Source organism: Lingula anatina, chromosome 5 (genome assembly GCF_051362555.1).
Source record: "Lingula anatina isolate TDL-2025a chromosome 5, LinAna3.0, whole genome shotgun sequence".
NCBI lineage: Eukaryota > Metazoa > Brachiopoda > Lingulata > Lingulida > Lingulidae > Lingula > Lingula anatina.
This window is the reverse complement of record NC_141771.1, coordinates 2,314,549-2,330,069: the sequence shown is the minus strand read 5'-3', so window position 1 is coordinate 2,330,069 and position 15,521 is coordinate 2,314,549. Positions and strand designations below refer to the sequence as shown.

The 15,521-nt window shown below is 39.1% G+C and overlaps 3 protein-coding genes across 3 annotated transcripts; all 3 read left to right on the top strand.

Moving 5' to 3' along the window:
- Window positions 1-919: 919 nt before the first annotated feature.
- Window positions 920-2,627, top strand: LOC147761468 (uncharacterized). Its single transcript, XM_087013192.1, has 4 exons — window positions 920-1,061; window positions 1,645-1,750; window positions 1,960-2,144; window positions 2,469-2,627. The coding sequence occupies exons 1-4, from the start codon at window positions 920-922 to the stop codon at window positions 2,594-2,596; spliced, it is 561 nt and encodes a 186-aa protein (XP_086869318.1). The 3' UTR covers window positions 2,597-2,627.
- Window positions 2,628-7,158: 4,531 nt separating this feature from the next.
- LOC106163940 (core alpha-(1,3)-fucosyltransferase-like) lies at window positions 7,159-9,451 on the top strand. Its single transcript, XM_013541661.2, has 2 exons — window positions 7,159-7,315; window positions 7,962-9,451. Exon 2 carries the CDS (start codon window positions 7,988-7,990, stop codon window positions 9,212-9,214), a length of 1,227 nt encoding a protein of 408 aa, XP_013397115.2. The 5' UTR covers window positions 7,159-7,315; window positions 7,962-7,987; the 3' UTR covers window positions 9,215-9,451.
- Window positions 9,452-11,358: 1,907 nt separating this feature from the next.
- Window positions 11,359-14,875, top strand: LOC106163048 (uncharacterized). Its single transcript, XM_087013803.1, has 5 exons — window positions 11,359-11,456; window positions 11,774-11,857; window positions 12,185-12,323; window positions 12,659-12,815; window positions 13,167-14,875. Exons 1-5 carry the CDS (start codon window positions 11,384-11,386, stop codon window positions 14,121-14,123), a joined length of 1,410 nt encoding a protein of 469 aa, XP_086869929.1. The 5' UTR covers window positions 11,359-11,383; the 3' UTR covers window positions 14,124-14,875.
- Window positions 14,876-15,521: the final 646 nt, after the last annotated feature.

Sequence of the window (15,521 nt, the reverse complement as noted above, 5' to 3'; positions counted from 1 at the left end):
AAAAATGTTTTTTTTCTGAGTATTTTGATGCAGCACACGTCGGCAGCGGTGGCCTGGTCTATGCCCCGCCTTCGTTGTCAAGGGCCGTTGGCATGGGTAAACTCAGTGGGCAGACCTTAGCAGCACCAGCACGACTAGAGAAACAATAGAACTGGGATGCGCCATAACCCCTTTGTCATAAACAGCGGTCGGCAAAGCATTGCCTATTGTTCCGCTTAAGCTGTTTTGATAGTCGCTCTTAAGTGTGGACACCGCTAACGAGAATCTTTTCCGACACATTGGATTTGCTTGAAATACCGTGCACGCGTTCCTCCTTGAACTTCTTTTTGTTACAAACGCTCTTTCGATTTTCTTGTTAAAAAAAAAAGAAAAGAAACATTTCGTTGCTTGCTACCTGTGACAGCAACCGTCATACTATCGATCCATCTTCGACAACAGCACTATGCAGCGGCAGATTTTATAAATCTATGCAACTTGGGCAATTTGGCCTAGCATCGAGGCGCATGTTAATCTAATTTAAACATGACAACTAGTAATTACTAGCCTCTAGCTCCTCTTAATCATTGCTGCTTACCAATGATCATTGGAAAATTAACAATGATAATACTGTATCTAACCTTTCCACCTGAAACGCAGTTAACGCAAGTGTCAAGATGACATCAAGCTCTAGTCTTGCTAGCATGCCATACTAATTTCGGCTTATCTGCAATTATTTATTTGTGCATCAGTAAAAGTTAAATACCTTGATTTCGGCTTATCTGCAATTATCAGGCAAGGCATCATTAAAAGTATACGATCTGATAATATCTCCCAGTTCCATCTCACGTCCAGTCCACTCTTGAAAGTGTGCTATATAAATAGCAGCACGTGCAATTGTAACTCAAAAGTCTTACGTCGGTAAGCATACATCGTTGTCGAGATGGGTAAAAGAAAGAGAAAATCAAAAACTACATTTCCTGAAGAACGTAAGAGAATATTAAGAGAAAGTCAAAGAGGTGGATGGGGAAGACCAAAGTATGCGGAGGACGAGCATGAGATATTACCAAAGGTGCAAGCGCTAGGTAACTGCATTAAAGCAGACATCGTGTTCGAGAGCGACGACGAAGAAATAGTTACACCTGAGCCGGAGTGATATCGCATTTGGCACTGCAACCAATTACAAAAAAGTGTCAGTGCCACTTGTGTTTGCCCCACGTGTGGGGATGAGGTAAGACTGAAAAAGAATTTGAGGCGTCAGGGTTGGTCAAGTGAAATGAAATGGGAATGTGTGCTCTAATTGCGGCGGTGTGTCCGAGGAAGGGTGGACATCGACCTCTAGAAGAACTGGACATTTTTTTAATAAGTGGGGCTAGCGTCTTGGGCATGCGTGCGATAGGAAAAAGTCGTCATGCAGCTACAAGACTGAGTGCATTTTTGGATAAGGCGGCGCTACGAGCATAGCAGCTTCTGCAAGGCGGGAACGTCGATCCGGGGAGGTTATGGACTGCGCTATCACGATAGACGGCTCATGGCAAAGCCGCCACAATTCTAAACACGGGTTCGTTGCGGCGATATCAGTAGATACGGAGGAAGTGTTGGACGTCCACTATATGAGTTCAGCATGTAGAACATGTGAAAATTTCTATAAAACGCCGCATACAACAGCCGAAGAAGTAGATTTCGAACTTTCCCATTTTGAGGAATGCACTAAGAACCACCAGGGCTCGGCGCAGTCGATGGAAGCAGAAGGTGCATCGGTGCTCTACAGCAGGTAATAATAATAATAATAATAATAATAATAATAATAATATCCATTTAGAGTCACAACATACAAATAGGTTCATTAGATATTTAAAATACAAGGATAAAAGCGACAATCTAAGTGTCAATGAAATAATATAAAAAAAGTACAGTCGTAATATCAATCGTTAATAAAATGTTCTGTTAAGTTTAATATATTCAACCATAACATTTTTGTAGGTCTATCGAGCCGTATAGTCTACGTTACAACCTGTTTGTGGGCGACGGAGACAGCTCTGCATTCCGAAGTGTCCAGCAGGAACAACCCTACAGTCCAGAATTTGAGCTGGTCAAGGAGGAGTGTATTGGACATGCGCAGAAACGGATGGGAAGCAGTCTCAGGCGGCTCGTAGAGAGAAATAGAGGTATTTTATATTGAAAAACAGTTTCTGCTGTCAAATGTAGTTTATGTTCTTTATCTGTCACAGTAGCACTGCAATTTAGTACTACACAAAAGAGTTTCTATAGTACCGATGTATGCACTGTATTGTCATTTTTTTTTTTTTTTTGGGGGGGGGGAGGGGGGGGAGAGTGCCAAATAATTTTAATTCACAATTAGCATGACAAATTATGATATTTTGATACTTTGCTAATCTACTCTGGTTAAACTTTTACAGCTTCGTTTGTCTAATAGCTTCCTCCCTCACTTGGATGATTTCTTTCCAAAATGTTGTAATTATTACTTTCAGGGGTAAAATTGAGTGACGGGAAGGGTCTGCAGGGTGCAGGGCGCTTGACTCAACAACGCATTGATGCCATGCAAACCTTTATGGTCTGGCCATTAGAAGAAATCAAGGGAATTTGGAGGGCATGGTGAAGGAAACTAAGGCCATTTCCAGGCACTATACTGATCCACCTGTCCCGATGGTAAGGCTCCACAGATTTGACTTATTTGATGCTTACATCTTAAATCCGAACTTCTTTCAATATTTAAATACCCAGTCCCAATAAATCAACAAATAATGATCTAATCAAAATAATAAAAATAAGGATGAAAGGGACCTGCTATGGTATTTTGCACTCCTGGTTAGTTTAACCCTCAAGTGACCGAGTGGGGTCATTAACGACCCCGGACATATGATTTAATGTGCCATCTCTTTATTTTTTATTGAAATTTTCTTTCCTTGCATGAGTTTGTCAGTCTACTAATCCTACACACTTTCACAGTTTTTTTGTAGGGATCAACCAATTAGTGTGGCGTATACATCACAAACTATTGTGATCTTTAAGGATCTTTAGGTGCCGAGATCTGACACACGTACACCTTGAAAACGGGTAGCGTGGCCCGATATACCGGTTAATTCAGGATCCTTAGGTGCCGAGTCTGGTAGTTGGGTAGGCCTGGTTCAGTTCTTTTTGTGGTAAAAACTTGTTACGTCCAGCTCGATCAATGTGATCAATTTTAAAACGGCACGAGGAATAATGATAATTGGTTTAATACTTGAGAGGTGTATTTAAATGTTCAACTCAGATTTGTTGATTTTTATCATCAGATTCAAAAACGTGGATCTACGAACCTGGAGGCTCTTGATGGAACTCAGGAGATGTTGAACATAGCCAGTCAGAAATGGATTTACTAGAGGAGTATTTGTGATTTGTTAGGACCTAACCGATTGGATATCGAATCAGGTAAACTGAATGCGCAGCCTAACCTAAAGGTCTTAAACGGCATATAATTTGAATACAATCGGATTCACACTTGCGGATGAGATTGATTGCACCCTTGTAAGTTGTAAATAAGTGACAAAAATATTGCAAAAAATAACATAAAATAAAATAGATAAATAAATTAATAAATAAGTAAAAACACTTCCAGTGACACATTACTTAATAAACAATGCCTTGGTTAAATCTTAACATGATAATGATAGAACATGTCGTTACGATTTGGATGGGAGATTAAGTGCATACACGAACGCTCTTTTTAAGTAAGTTTATTGATCGGTGTTATCAGTTGTCTTTGCTATAGCATAAAATGAAACTGAATTATTTTGTAAATGATTTGCAGGATATTATGACTGCGTGGTCTCTGTAGGTTGTTTGGCGGCGAACAACGTCGATGCCAGCTGTCTTCCAGAACTGATTAGAATCACCAAGCCAGGTATGAAAGTCTCAGAAACAATGTTCGGTTGTAAAAAGTGTCAGTCTTAGTAAACAGATATCAGCGTTCGTGGAACTCACAGGTGGTAATGGGAGGCATTCGAGATTAGCAAACACGATGCCCCTGACACAGTATGACATCATACGAAAAAAAAAAACGAGCCGGTGTAGATTCTTGATTTTTGCGATGAGGGTGAAATATTTGGAAATGTCCTCCCAAAAGCTATATCAAGGTAACACCTAAAAAATTGAATTTGTATCGCTTTGCTTTCACTTTGCGACTGATACCGTGGGTAAATTTTGCCAGATAATATTTGTTAACACCTATCATTCGCCAGTCTGCCGTTATGGCTGACTCCACTATTCTTCAAATGTTATTTTTTTCTTAAATTTACACTTAGTCGTATGCCATCGGGCTATCCCTGACGATTGCCATAAAGGGTATTAGCCGCAGCCAGCAAGTAATTACGGTTATCCTCCACTATTCTCCAAATGTTAATTTACACTCAGTCGGACGCCCCATTATAGAGATAAGCCACAACCCGTAAGTAATTCACGCTATATCTTTCACAGGCGGGTATGTTGTCAAGGCTACAAGAGAGAAATACATCCCAGACTGTGGGTATGGCGGCTAGAGCTGGGACGACTGGCTGAAAATTCACGAAGACAACGGGCTTTGGAAGAAAGAGGAAATGCGGAATAAGAGAAATATCTGGCCGATGTAGCTAGGGGCACCGTTTATGTATACCGGGTCATATAAATAGAGAGAGCTACCAGTCGTACTGCCAAGTGGAATAATTTGTTTTCATTTATCACTCTTGCAGAGTTGAATCATAAGTACTTGTATCTCTTAATGATTGCATTCTTATTATCATGTATTTGCCGCAGTAAGCAAGTGTGAAATTTAATGACTCCAATTCCTTTTTGGTCATATATATATATATATATATATATATATATATATATATATATATATATATATATATATATATATATACAGACTTGACATTTAATATGAAATATTTCAGTTTTAAAGGTATACCTAGGGAAAAATGCGTTCTTTTTTCAAAAAATTCAAATCTCATATAAGACATCTGACTGGAGAAGTGTGGAGTCAGGTGTGTCGCTGCCAATTAATTGACTACCAAGTCTGTTGCTCTGTTGCCTTGTGTAATATGCAGTGATTTAATTGGGTAGTGCTCCTTTGGGCTGGTCAAAGCTTGGCTTTGGCGAAGCATGGTTCTGTCAAAAAAGTATCCATATATCGGCAACTACTGCATAGAAGAATTTGAAATTTTGTATGCAAGCGGTCGGTTTTGCAGTGCGTAAAATAAGTTAAGCAGTGCTTTACAAAATTGTTAAGCTGTGCCAGAATGGTGCGAAAAGCACAGACATTGCCAGACAGATTATTGTGTCAAACGGAATGGTCTATACAGTTTTATAGAGTAATGCCCAGACTGATGTACCTACACAGAGACCACGCCCAATGCATTGACGTCTTACCACCAGGGTACAGGACTCACTGTCCTTCAGGATATGCTGCTGCAATTAAACCAAACCCACCCAGTCCGTTTTGAATGAGGGGCAAATTGTCACCAAAACACGTTTTTCAAGGCTCTTAGCGAACGCCAAACTGGTTTCAGCAGGTTAAGATACCAGATGACCTCTGAGGAAGCCACTGTAAGCAGCACAGCAGCGTAGTCTGTTTCTCTAATGAATTGGGGACCATGACCGTTTCTGGGTAGAACACTGAAACCGCGTGGCTTTCTTTCAAACTTCACCTGTACCGCTAAACTGGTCAAAACAGAGTTAACAGACATCCTGAAGAGGCCTACGACGGAACGTGTGCCACTTCTTAAGTGACCTTGACAGTGTCAGTATTTGGAGTGGATACCACATTGGTGCCAAAACACCAATGGTAGTCATCGATGAAAACCTGAACCAGATCAAGTAAAGGAATAATCTGGGAACCACTTGACTATCATTTGATAGAGGGCACCTTAGGAATGATTTTAGGTTGCACGATGAGATTGCCGGTTCACACAGAGCACTTTTAATAGCAGATAACTTACAGAACCAAGGGAATAAGTAGCTACCTTGGTCATAAAAATCGCCATAATAGTTATGTAACGAAATATCTGTTTAAATAATTTTCTCTGTCATTCATTTTCGCAAGGTGCCATGGATCTCAGCACGCTCGAGGAATGAAGTGCTTCATCTCCTTTGTTTCATCGACCTTATTGACAAAATTCCACTTACCTTTCATGGCCATCAGCGGACTCTGTCGTTTGTCTTTCTTTATCCATCACGCTCAATTGATTGCAATGATGACTTAATTTTTATACAGATGGGCGAATTGGCTTTCGCACGCAGCAATATCTTATTAGGCCGTGGGTAGGACTATTTCTGTGGGGTATATAAAAAACATGAAGGGCACGGACTCACAGTGAAACATCCTGTGTAAAGCACCTGTCAGTGCATGTATGTTATAAGAACAGACTGACAATTAGAATATCCAGAAGGATAACAAACATCTTGAAGCGCTGGTCTTTGACAATCATCACTACACCGCGATGTTTAACATGTGCAATTTCATTAGGTAGCGACAAATATACAATATTTATCAACGTTGTTTTAACATACAGTCACTGAGTCAGCAAGGGTTTTAGATGAGTTTATTGTCAAGCATTAGCAATATACCTCACTGTGGCTATCAAATGGAGTTATGTCCACTGCCGATGATGACACGTCTTGATCACCATACCTCATCACTAAAACACCCAGAATTATTATATAGTGTCACTTTCAATGCCATTAACTGGCGCCTGCATCAGGTTATTTCTCTTCTCTTTTTGCTGTTATTTAAATATGTCATTTTCTCATCTTAGTCAATGTGCACCCGTATGTATGAGGTCTTCAGACATATTCAAATGAAGAGTTGAATAATACTCCTTCATTGCTTGTTAATACGGGGCCACTCTGTACAAACAAGCACCCCCATATCGCTATTCGCAATTCGCGATGCTTTTGAGTTACGGAGCCATGACCGTAGGTCTGCATTATTTAGTAGACGTTTTACTCACTGACTGCTAGGTTTTGCGATCAACACCATCTTTTAAATGTCCGGTGGATCGACTCCCCGTCCGTAATAGCAAGCTACTGGGCAATTTACCTTATATGAGAGTAACTATTGTTTACTCTAATTCTCTATATGTAATGTGTGCATGATATGACAAAAAATATCACCAACTGAATCCAACTGAGCATATGCCCTCATAATGTTGTCAGGTTGTGGCTGCATTATTTATAACTTAACACAATATGCATTTTAACGACTAGCCATATTATGTTTTACGTGCAGCGTCTTTACCCAAGAACAGAGAACGGGCGCCAGTATCTGCGATGAAAAGCGAGGGTGACTTAAAAGATTAATGGGGTACGTATTGGGGGGGTTCTGTAGCTTCAATTTTCTTTCTTTTCTTCATATTACATAGACTGTTCTATGGTGTCTACGTGCATTTTGCTAAACTAATAAGTAAGGAAACTGGAGCATATTCAAAGCACTGTATAATGACGACAGATATGGTGTGACTTGTCAGACTGTGTTTTGAGTTTGAAGAAAGATGGGGTACGCTGGTGATGACCATAACTCACCACGAGGTGACCACCGCAGAAGACCAGTGCCAGAGACGACATTTATGATGTCAAGACTTTGGGGATTTTAATAGTTGTCTCCATATAAATACTGGCATATTGATAACGTGCGTCACGCTAGGGCAAACCATAGGCAAACCTGTAGTAATGTTACTGCCTTGACATAAACAGTTTTCAATAAAATACTAATTGAAAAACCTAGCAAATCCATACGTTGTTCACTTTAAGCATACAGCAAAATGATGCAATACTTTTGTCACCACCTGTACACCCGATTCTCCGACAAAATTCAAAAACCCGTTGGTAAGAATAGCAACACCTACAGGTATTGTTTAAAGAAATTGTATCTAGCAACAGTAATGAAGAGAATGTTTGGAATTATTTCAGTTCAAATTTCTTGCAAAATATATTCTATTTTCATATACAAGCGCCTTGAGAAAATTACTCTGAAGTCATGGGAGCCGTACCAGGCACATCAGTCTTTTCTAAGACTACGGGCCACAGCTCATGCAGTGTTAAATCACTGTGCACCGTCGCCACTAGCGTCATCATAATAGTTTCATCCATTTTCTCTTTATTCATCTTTGTGAAGTTAACAGAATTTTATGAACAAAATCGGATATCAATTTCCTACCGAAAAGCTGCAGCAAAACATAGATTGCAGGAAAGCCAAAATATCACGTATTTGTCAAAAGGAGTTGACAAACCTCTCAACAAGCCTAAGCTGGTAATTTTCTGGGATCCAAGACCAAGGTTGGACTACATGCATCTAAGAGATTACGCCAAGCCGGTCTTTAAATCCCTTGGCTGTAAAATAGACAACTGTATCTACACTGAGGATAAGTCTTTAGCTGATGAAGCTGACGCCATTGTTTTTATAGCAAAAAGTTTGGGGGATAAACCAAGAAAATTGCCACAACAGCGTTGGGTATGGGTGAACCACGAGAGCTCGTGTTATTCCAAAGAAGTTGGAGGTGTTTGGGCGGGGATGTTTAATTGGACCATCACATTTCGGAGAGACTCAACGATATTTTTCCCATATGGTTACGCCCTAAAACGATCGACCCCTCTTACTAAAAATTACACTATAACGGCGCTCAACAAAACTAAATTGGTCGCCTGGATGGTCAGCAAGTGTGTGACTCGGAGTCAACGAGAGAGATATGTCTCCGAACTTCAGAAATACATCCCTGTTGACGTGTACGGTGCGTGTGGCCCCTTAAAGTGTTCGAAGCGCGATGATAAAAACTGTTTGGACAACATTAACAGGGACTACAAGTTTTACCTGTCCTTTGAGAATAGTATCTCAACGGATTACATCACAGAGAAATTTTGGAAAATGTTGGATCGTGACATAGTGACGGTAACAAGAGGTCCGGCCAATTATTCCAGGGTTGGAATAAAACCCGAGTGGCACATCAATACGAACGATTTTAAATCTCCCAAAGATTTAGCAGACTATCTGAAATATTTGGACATGAATGTCACGGCGTATGTTAAATATTTAGAGTGGAAGAACCAGTATGTTGGACTGTATTCGAAGGCAGAGGTATACTGTGACTTATGTGCCAAATTAAACGACCCCAGTGAACCGGTGACATGGTACCCGCCGGGCGAGCTGACCAGGTGGTTTATTGACGGACATTGTATTCCTCCAAATGATTTGGATTTTAACACTTAAAGCACCACGATACCAAGACAAAATTGAGAGCATCAGATAGAAGGTTAATGTATAGTTATTACACATTATTGGCGTGATTAAAACGAATGTTACATACCAACAACAGTTTTACTATCCAAATCAATAAGTATTTACCCTTATGCCCAATGGAATGAGCTACCTTATAAAATATTCACAGGGGGGTAGATTTATTTACAGGCACTTAGAATTACAATGTACACGTCGAATCAACTAACCCCAGAGATACATGTACATGCAATGCATTATTAATATGTTAATAATTCATACTGCTCTTATCAGCATACTATTGCGGAAAATATGTCATTTAAGGTCACTTATGTTGCGGATGACAACGAAGGCCCGAGTTCCAAGAAAATCCGTATCCTCAATTCATCGCTTCTTTGATGGTGATCTATTTTTAAGAACATTTTCAGTAAAACAAGCTGGATATACAGGTTTCTGACATAAACTGTTAAAATCCATTCATTAGACTGATAGAACAACTTCGTGCAAACATAAAAAATGCTGTTAAACTTAATTTTACACTAGCTGATTCTAAAACAAATATGTTTTTAGCAACGTCAATAATTTTAGGTACGGTTTTCGGAATCTACTGTGCTCACCTACATTTTCTTGGATTTTTGATAGCAACAAGAAATAAGAAAACGCATATTTCACAACATTTGGACATATTAAAGTGTTTTTCTTTATCCTAAAACAAATATATTGATATAATAGCATAATATATAATATGCCAATGATTCTGCATTGTCGAGACTTACGATATTAGCTATGGTTCAACATGTTAACAACAAACTGTGATATAATATCCCTTGATACAGAATGAAAGCAGTTGGTGTTGATGCATAAAAGTGTGTCTAATTCTGCCCAAAGTGTAACATTTACTGTTCCATATCGGTGCTGCTGGTAGAAGCGGCGGTCTTATTATATAGGGTAGGTTTATCATACGTGATGCACACGGGTGGTGTTACTGCTTTGATCACACTAGACCGAAAAATATTAACACGCAAGTGACGTCAAATCACTTAAACCTTTTGAATGGTGCAATTTTGACATCAATTATGCCAAAGACAGAGTTCATTATTTCATCTAAACACGAATGATGATCACTTGTTCAATGCTTCACAAACAGATTCAGTTTCACTGCTTAAGACATAATTTCTAAGGAACAGTCTCATATTCGTGGCGTATGCAACATTGCACTTTAATTACTTGTATGTAAGCCTCATATGGTATCTCTGTACCTTAAACAAGATGTGGGGACCTGATTCGCTCATGGTATATTTGTGAAAATTTTTATTAAGATTGGAGTCAAAATTACAGACAAATTAAACGGTGGAGGCATATGTAGGCACAAAAGTCTGTTTTTAAAATATTATTAAAGTGGGGCCGCTTTCCGGCCATACTTGAGAAGACGCAGGCTTAGCGGGCAATGTACCCGGTAATCAGATGATTTATGAGACAAGTGACAGGACATTAATTTTCAACTCTCCATGGTCCAAGTATAATACCTCAGGGTTTCCGACAGATGTAGTTGGTCCTTGCAGTAAAGAACATTTCTCCAGGGTTTAACATCAGGACAGAGAGTTTTACACTTGGATACAGTAAGTGCTCCTTTTTTTTAATCGAATGAGAATAAGCTGAATTTTCTTTTTCTCTAAGATAATTGAACCATCTGTTGTATGCTACTGGACATCCAAAATGATCATTCAGTGACGTACAGTCAAGTTGCTTTCTTTTTAGATTAGACATTAATTGATTCATCTATTCAATGTTAAAATATATCCTCACCGTCCTGAAAACCACTTGGTCGTTCCATGGTGTGCAGTAATGTCACATAAATCAGCTAACGTCATAAGCATTTACATAACATCCTCTGTCCAAAGACTCTTATACAAGATTATGTCAAATCATTCAGAATTTATCATATTAAATATACAATATACAATACAGATAGACACAAACGCGTGTTGTTTTTAAACTTCTATCATTCAATGACCCCGGAACACTTTATGGTACATTTATTGACTTTCATACATTGGCTTTCATATATCTAGTTTAGACACAACATGGGACGATTTGCCTCGCTGTTAATTCTGCTGGTTACCATTACTGGTCTCTGAGAAACACATATACCAGGACACGGTGATGGTGGGAAGTCCACCACACAGTCAACGAAAGTATGGAAAGATACAGAGGACACCTGCAGATAGGAATGGAGGTAAGATTTAAAGGTTCTGTTTATTATATTGACTTATCTTTGTGGCCTAACATGCCCACAGTTCTTACGTTTGTTATCATTTTTTGAGTGTGAGAGTTGGAAACGGTTCATGCGACACCCGACACGTGCTAAACATTATAAATTGTTCATTAGTTGACTGTAGTAATTGTATAGACACGATCTAATTGCATGTTAATTTTTTATCACAATTGTGTCTCTTTTAATTATCCGCTGTTCTTCGAAAGTATATTTCCTTTAATTACTTCATCTGTTCTGTATTCATTTTTCTTTAAATATCACATATTTGCTTTCCTTAGCTGAAGTCATTCGATACGTCGGTGGTGCTGGAATACCGGATTCATACATAGTAAAATTAAAGACCGGCCTCTCACGTGGGAAGGGTAAGATGGTTTATTAATAAAATCTTTTGTAGGGAATAAGTTAACTGTTGTAAAGATTATGAAAACAAAACTTGACATATAGAGAGTGGAAAATACTGCATCTCGGTACTTACATGATTTGATATTAACAAACGATGAATTAATTAAATTGCGATACACATATACATTAACTATACGCATAGACAAAATATATACATATACTGCATATGCGAGGCTTCTTAAACATAAATGTATATTAAAAGTGGCTATGGTTACACTTATAAATACATATGTATAATGCAGAGTATTTTGTAACTGTTTCAGCCTTTTATATTTTATTCTTAATAGCATTAGATTTTACCAATACTTTGAAAGCTGAAATGACCACCACAGCCTTTGGCAACACAAGACGTGGTCGGGGGCCGCAAGTCGGAAAACTTCATGAAGTAGGGGAAATAAAGTTCCTTACAATCGAGACAACCGATAAGTAAGTATTTAGGATTATATGAATTCATCAAATAATGTTTCAAAGCTGATCAGGGTGGTGTAAACTACGTATATGCATATGTTTCATGAACACAGCAGATAAAAACGGATTTTTTTTCTTATATTCAAACAATAATATGTTACTTAAAATTTAAGAAGTTCAAAATAAATGTTATAATAGGGATGTTAGCAAATTGTATAGGTAAAGATTAGCCACTGGGATACTGCTGGGTGTATTTTAGATACAGGAAAACATTTATGTGATAAAATATTATGAAAAAACAGGTCGGGTTCCTGTGAGAAACACATGAATGTAAACGTGATGATTGTCTTCAGGGGCCTTGCACAACTTCGTAGACAGACAGATGTTGTTGACGTCATTTACCAGGATACCTATGTGTATGCCGACGGCTGTACATGCCTGATTGACTGTCAGAATAAAACAGAGGATCTCGGCGACAAACAGTGTTGGTCTTATGATACCGGTGTTTGGGTATGTGTGTCTGTGATCTAGATGCAGTTTTTGCATCATGTTTCCCTCCTGCCTCCCCAACTAATTCCCATTGCATAGTTCCCCCTTTCTCCCTCTCTCGCTCTCTCTCCTTCTCTCTCTCTCTCTCTCTCTCTCATTGTGCATATTATGTACGAAAGAAAAGAAACAAAGTTGAATAATTTTCTGTATCTTCTCGTTGTATGACTCTGCACAAACGAACCTCAGGTTATTCGCAGACTTGGTAAATGAATTTTCAGAGGGGAATCATGCTTCAGTATACGCCTATCTGGCGCCTTTTCATTTATCTTCATATTTGATCCTTTTTTAATTCGATATTACTTCCTTACACAGGGTCTTGACAGAATCGACCAGACAACGCGACTGCCTAACGGCAAGTTCAACGTGAAGGGAACAGGAAGTGACGTCGATGTGTATATATTTGACTCTGGGGTTTATGCCGAGCACCAGCAATTTGTACGTGAGGACAACAGCAGTCGGGTGACATTTGGAAATAAAGCAGACGCCAGTTGGTCAGATACAGACATTAATGGTCACGGGACGCACGTTGCAGGGACCGTTGGAGGCATTACCACAGGCGTTGCCAAGAATGTTAAGTTGATCAATGTGAAGGTATTGAACGACGAAGGTAGCGGTTATACTAGCGGAATTATGGCAATGTTAGAGTGGGTCCGTGATCAAGTGGACGTGACAAAACGAAAGTCCATCATCAATATGTCCTTAGGGGGACCGCAGCAAGACCTTTTCGATGATCTAGTCAACACGCTGGTGACCGAGGCTGGAATTATAGTCGTTGTCGCCGCGGGGAATGATAACTCACTTTCATCGTTCACGTCACCCGCCAATGCCGAGGAAGCCATAACAGTCGGGGCAACGTGGGACAATGACGACAGGGCCTATTTCTCCAACTATGGGCCCAGGGTGGACATATGGGCCCCCGGACAGTTCATCCTGAGTGCCTACGTAGGTAGCCCAGATAGTTCTGCTATATCCAGCGGAACGTCCATGGCTTGCCCCATGGTGGCCGGTGCCGCCGCTGCCTACATGAGTACTCTGGACCACAAACCATCGCCAGCAGAGGTAAGACAACACCTCGTTGCCACCTCCATGGATAACGTTGTCACTAACATCCCTGAGAAATATTGTTACAAGGTGACTATCTCTAGAGAAGAAGGTTGTTATTGGTGGATGGGAACATGTGAACGGGAGATTTGCCTGCCCGGTACCTCTGTAACCAGACTTTTGAACGTTGGATGTGACCCCTCACAAAGCAGTACAGTTGTTATTTAGCTTGAGACGCTTTAATTTAATTATTTGTCATTTTGGCGATGTGACAAAGGACGCAATCTTCACTGTTACTTTAAGGATATTAATTGTCACCCTTCGACAAAAAATCCTTATTTACTGACTTACATGCATTCTTTTGGGTAATTAACAAATCTTCATTGTTCAGTGAGTGCATTAATTAACATTTACACATATGCCATGTTACGGGTGACGTAATTATAGCGATTTAGGGTAACGATAAATCGGCTTCTCAAATTTCTCTTTCAGCTGAGCACACACGTTTACTGTTTCAGCGCCGATTTAATGACATCATGTGGTACTCCAAAAGCCTGCCAGCGATTTTCTTATAAGTCTAAGCAAGATTTAGCGGTTGATAAAGCAAAATGATGCCTTTGTTTAAAGAAAATCTGTAATCATAACTTCGTAACAGAAACATTTAAACCAAGTCGACGGCACAGCATTTTATGTTATACTCTCCTGGACAACTCTGCCAATTGTCGTGATAAAATCTTGTTCAGGGATGAAGTGACGTCCCATATCGATTGCTATCTCCCCTCAAAATAGAAAGGTGTTAAAATGACGCTCAAGAGTTGCCTATTGCAACGAAAAAATATAAACGCCGATATTTTATATTTTGAGGGCTTTTTCATTATTTTAAACGAGCAGAAAGATATATGCGTTATTAAATAATTTGATGCAGGAAAAAAATCATTTTCGGTATTTGGATGATAATAAATGATTGCAATAACCTGAAAGGCAGACAAACTTGTTAGAAATTCTATAAAACACTGTTCGATGATACATTTATGTCAATTAAGTCCTACATGTACAAACACTGCAATATTTTTAATAAATTTGAGTTGATTTCAGCAGCATCTTGATAGACAATTTTAATTAAAATTTTAACGCCTGAAGTGCGCACTTTTGGTTCCCCTTTTTTGGTCCATTCTGAAATGCAATAATATCACGAAGTTTCTATCTGCGTACACGAAATATATCATAATTAACAATGATTATAACGTTATGTTCGAAATGCCATCAGTGTAATTGCAAAGTAACGCTTATAATCCATAAACAATAAAGCTGTAGGGCTATAAAATGGATAACAACTGTTGATTTTGGTGGGAGAACGGATTTTCCTCTCAAAAACCTACTTTCTGAATCTGTTCCGACATTCAAAGTTACTCAAATGTTCATTTTGTTTGTTTACTTAAAATGTTTTTTTCATAACCTTTTAAAATATTTTTAAAGAGGGTAGCTTTCTATGAAGGTCCACGTGGTCCAATGGTAAGCACGAATTTCAGAATAATTACACTAAGTTTTTCGTATCTTCTCGGTGTATTATTAGGCACCAACGAACTACAGGCTATTCGCAGACTTGGTAAAGGAACTGTCAATGGG

What these genes read in the sequence shown, in the direction of transcription:
- LOC106163940 (XM_013541661.2), top strand. Translation starts at nt 7,988, where the DNA reads ATGGGAGCCGTACCAGGCACATCAGTCTTTTCTAAGACTACGGGCCAC.
- LOC106163048 (XM_087013803.1), top strand. Translation starts at nt 11,384, where the DNA reads ATGGTGGGAAGTCCACCACACAGTCAACGAAAGTATGGAAAGATACAG. An exon ending in ACCTGCAGATAGGAATGGAG is followed by an intron (nt 11,457 to 11,773) that starts GTAAGATTTAAA and finishes TGCTTTCCTTAG; the next exon opens with CTGAAGTCATTCGATACGTC. An exon ending in ACAATCGAGACAACCGATAA is followed by an intron (nt 12,324 to 12,658) that starts GTAAGTATTTAG and finishes GATTGTCTTCAG; the next exon opens with GGGCCTTGCACAACTTCGTA.
- LOC147761468 (XM_087013192.1), top strand. Translation starts at nt 920, where the DNA reads ATGGGTAAAAGAAAGAGAAAATCAAAAACTACATTTCCTGAAGAACGT. An exon ending in GCATCGGTGCTCTACAGCAG is followed by an intron (nt 1,751 to 1,959) that starts GTAATAATAATA and finishes ACATTTTTGTAG; the next exon opens with GTCTATCGAGCCGTATAGTC. An exon ending in GCTCGTAGAGAGAAATAGAG is followed by an intron (nt 2,145 to 2,468) that starts GTATTTTATATT and finishes TATTACTTTCAG; the next exon opens with GGGTAAAATTGAGTGACGGG.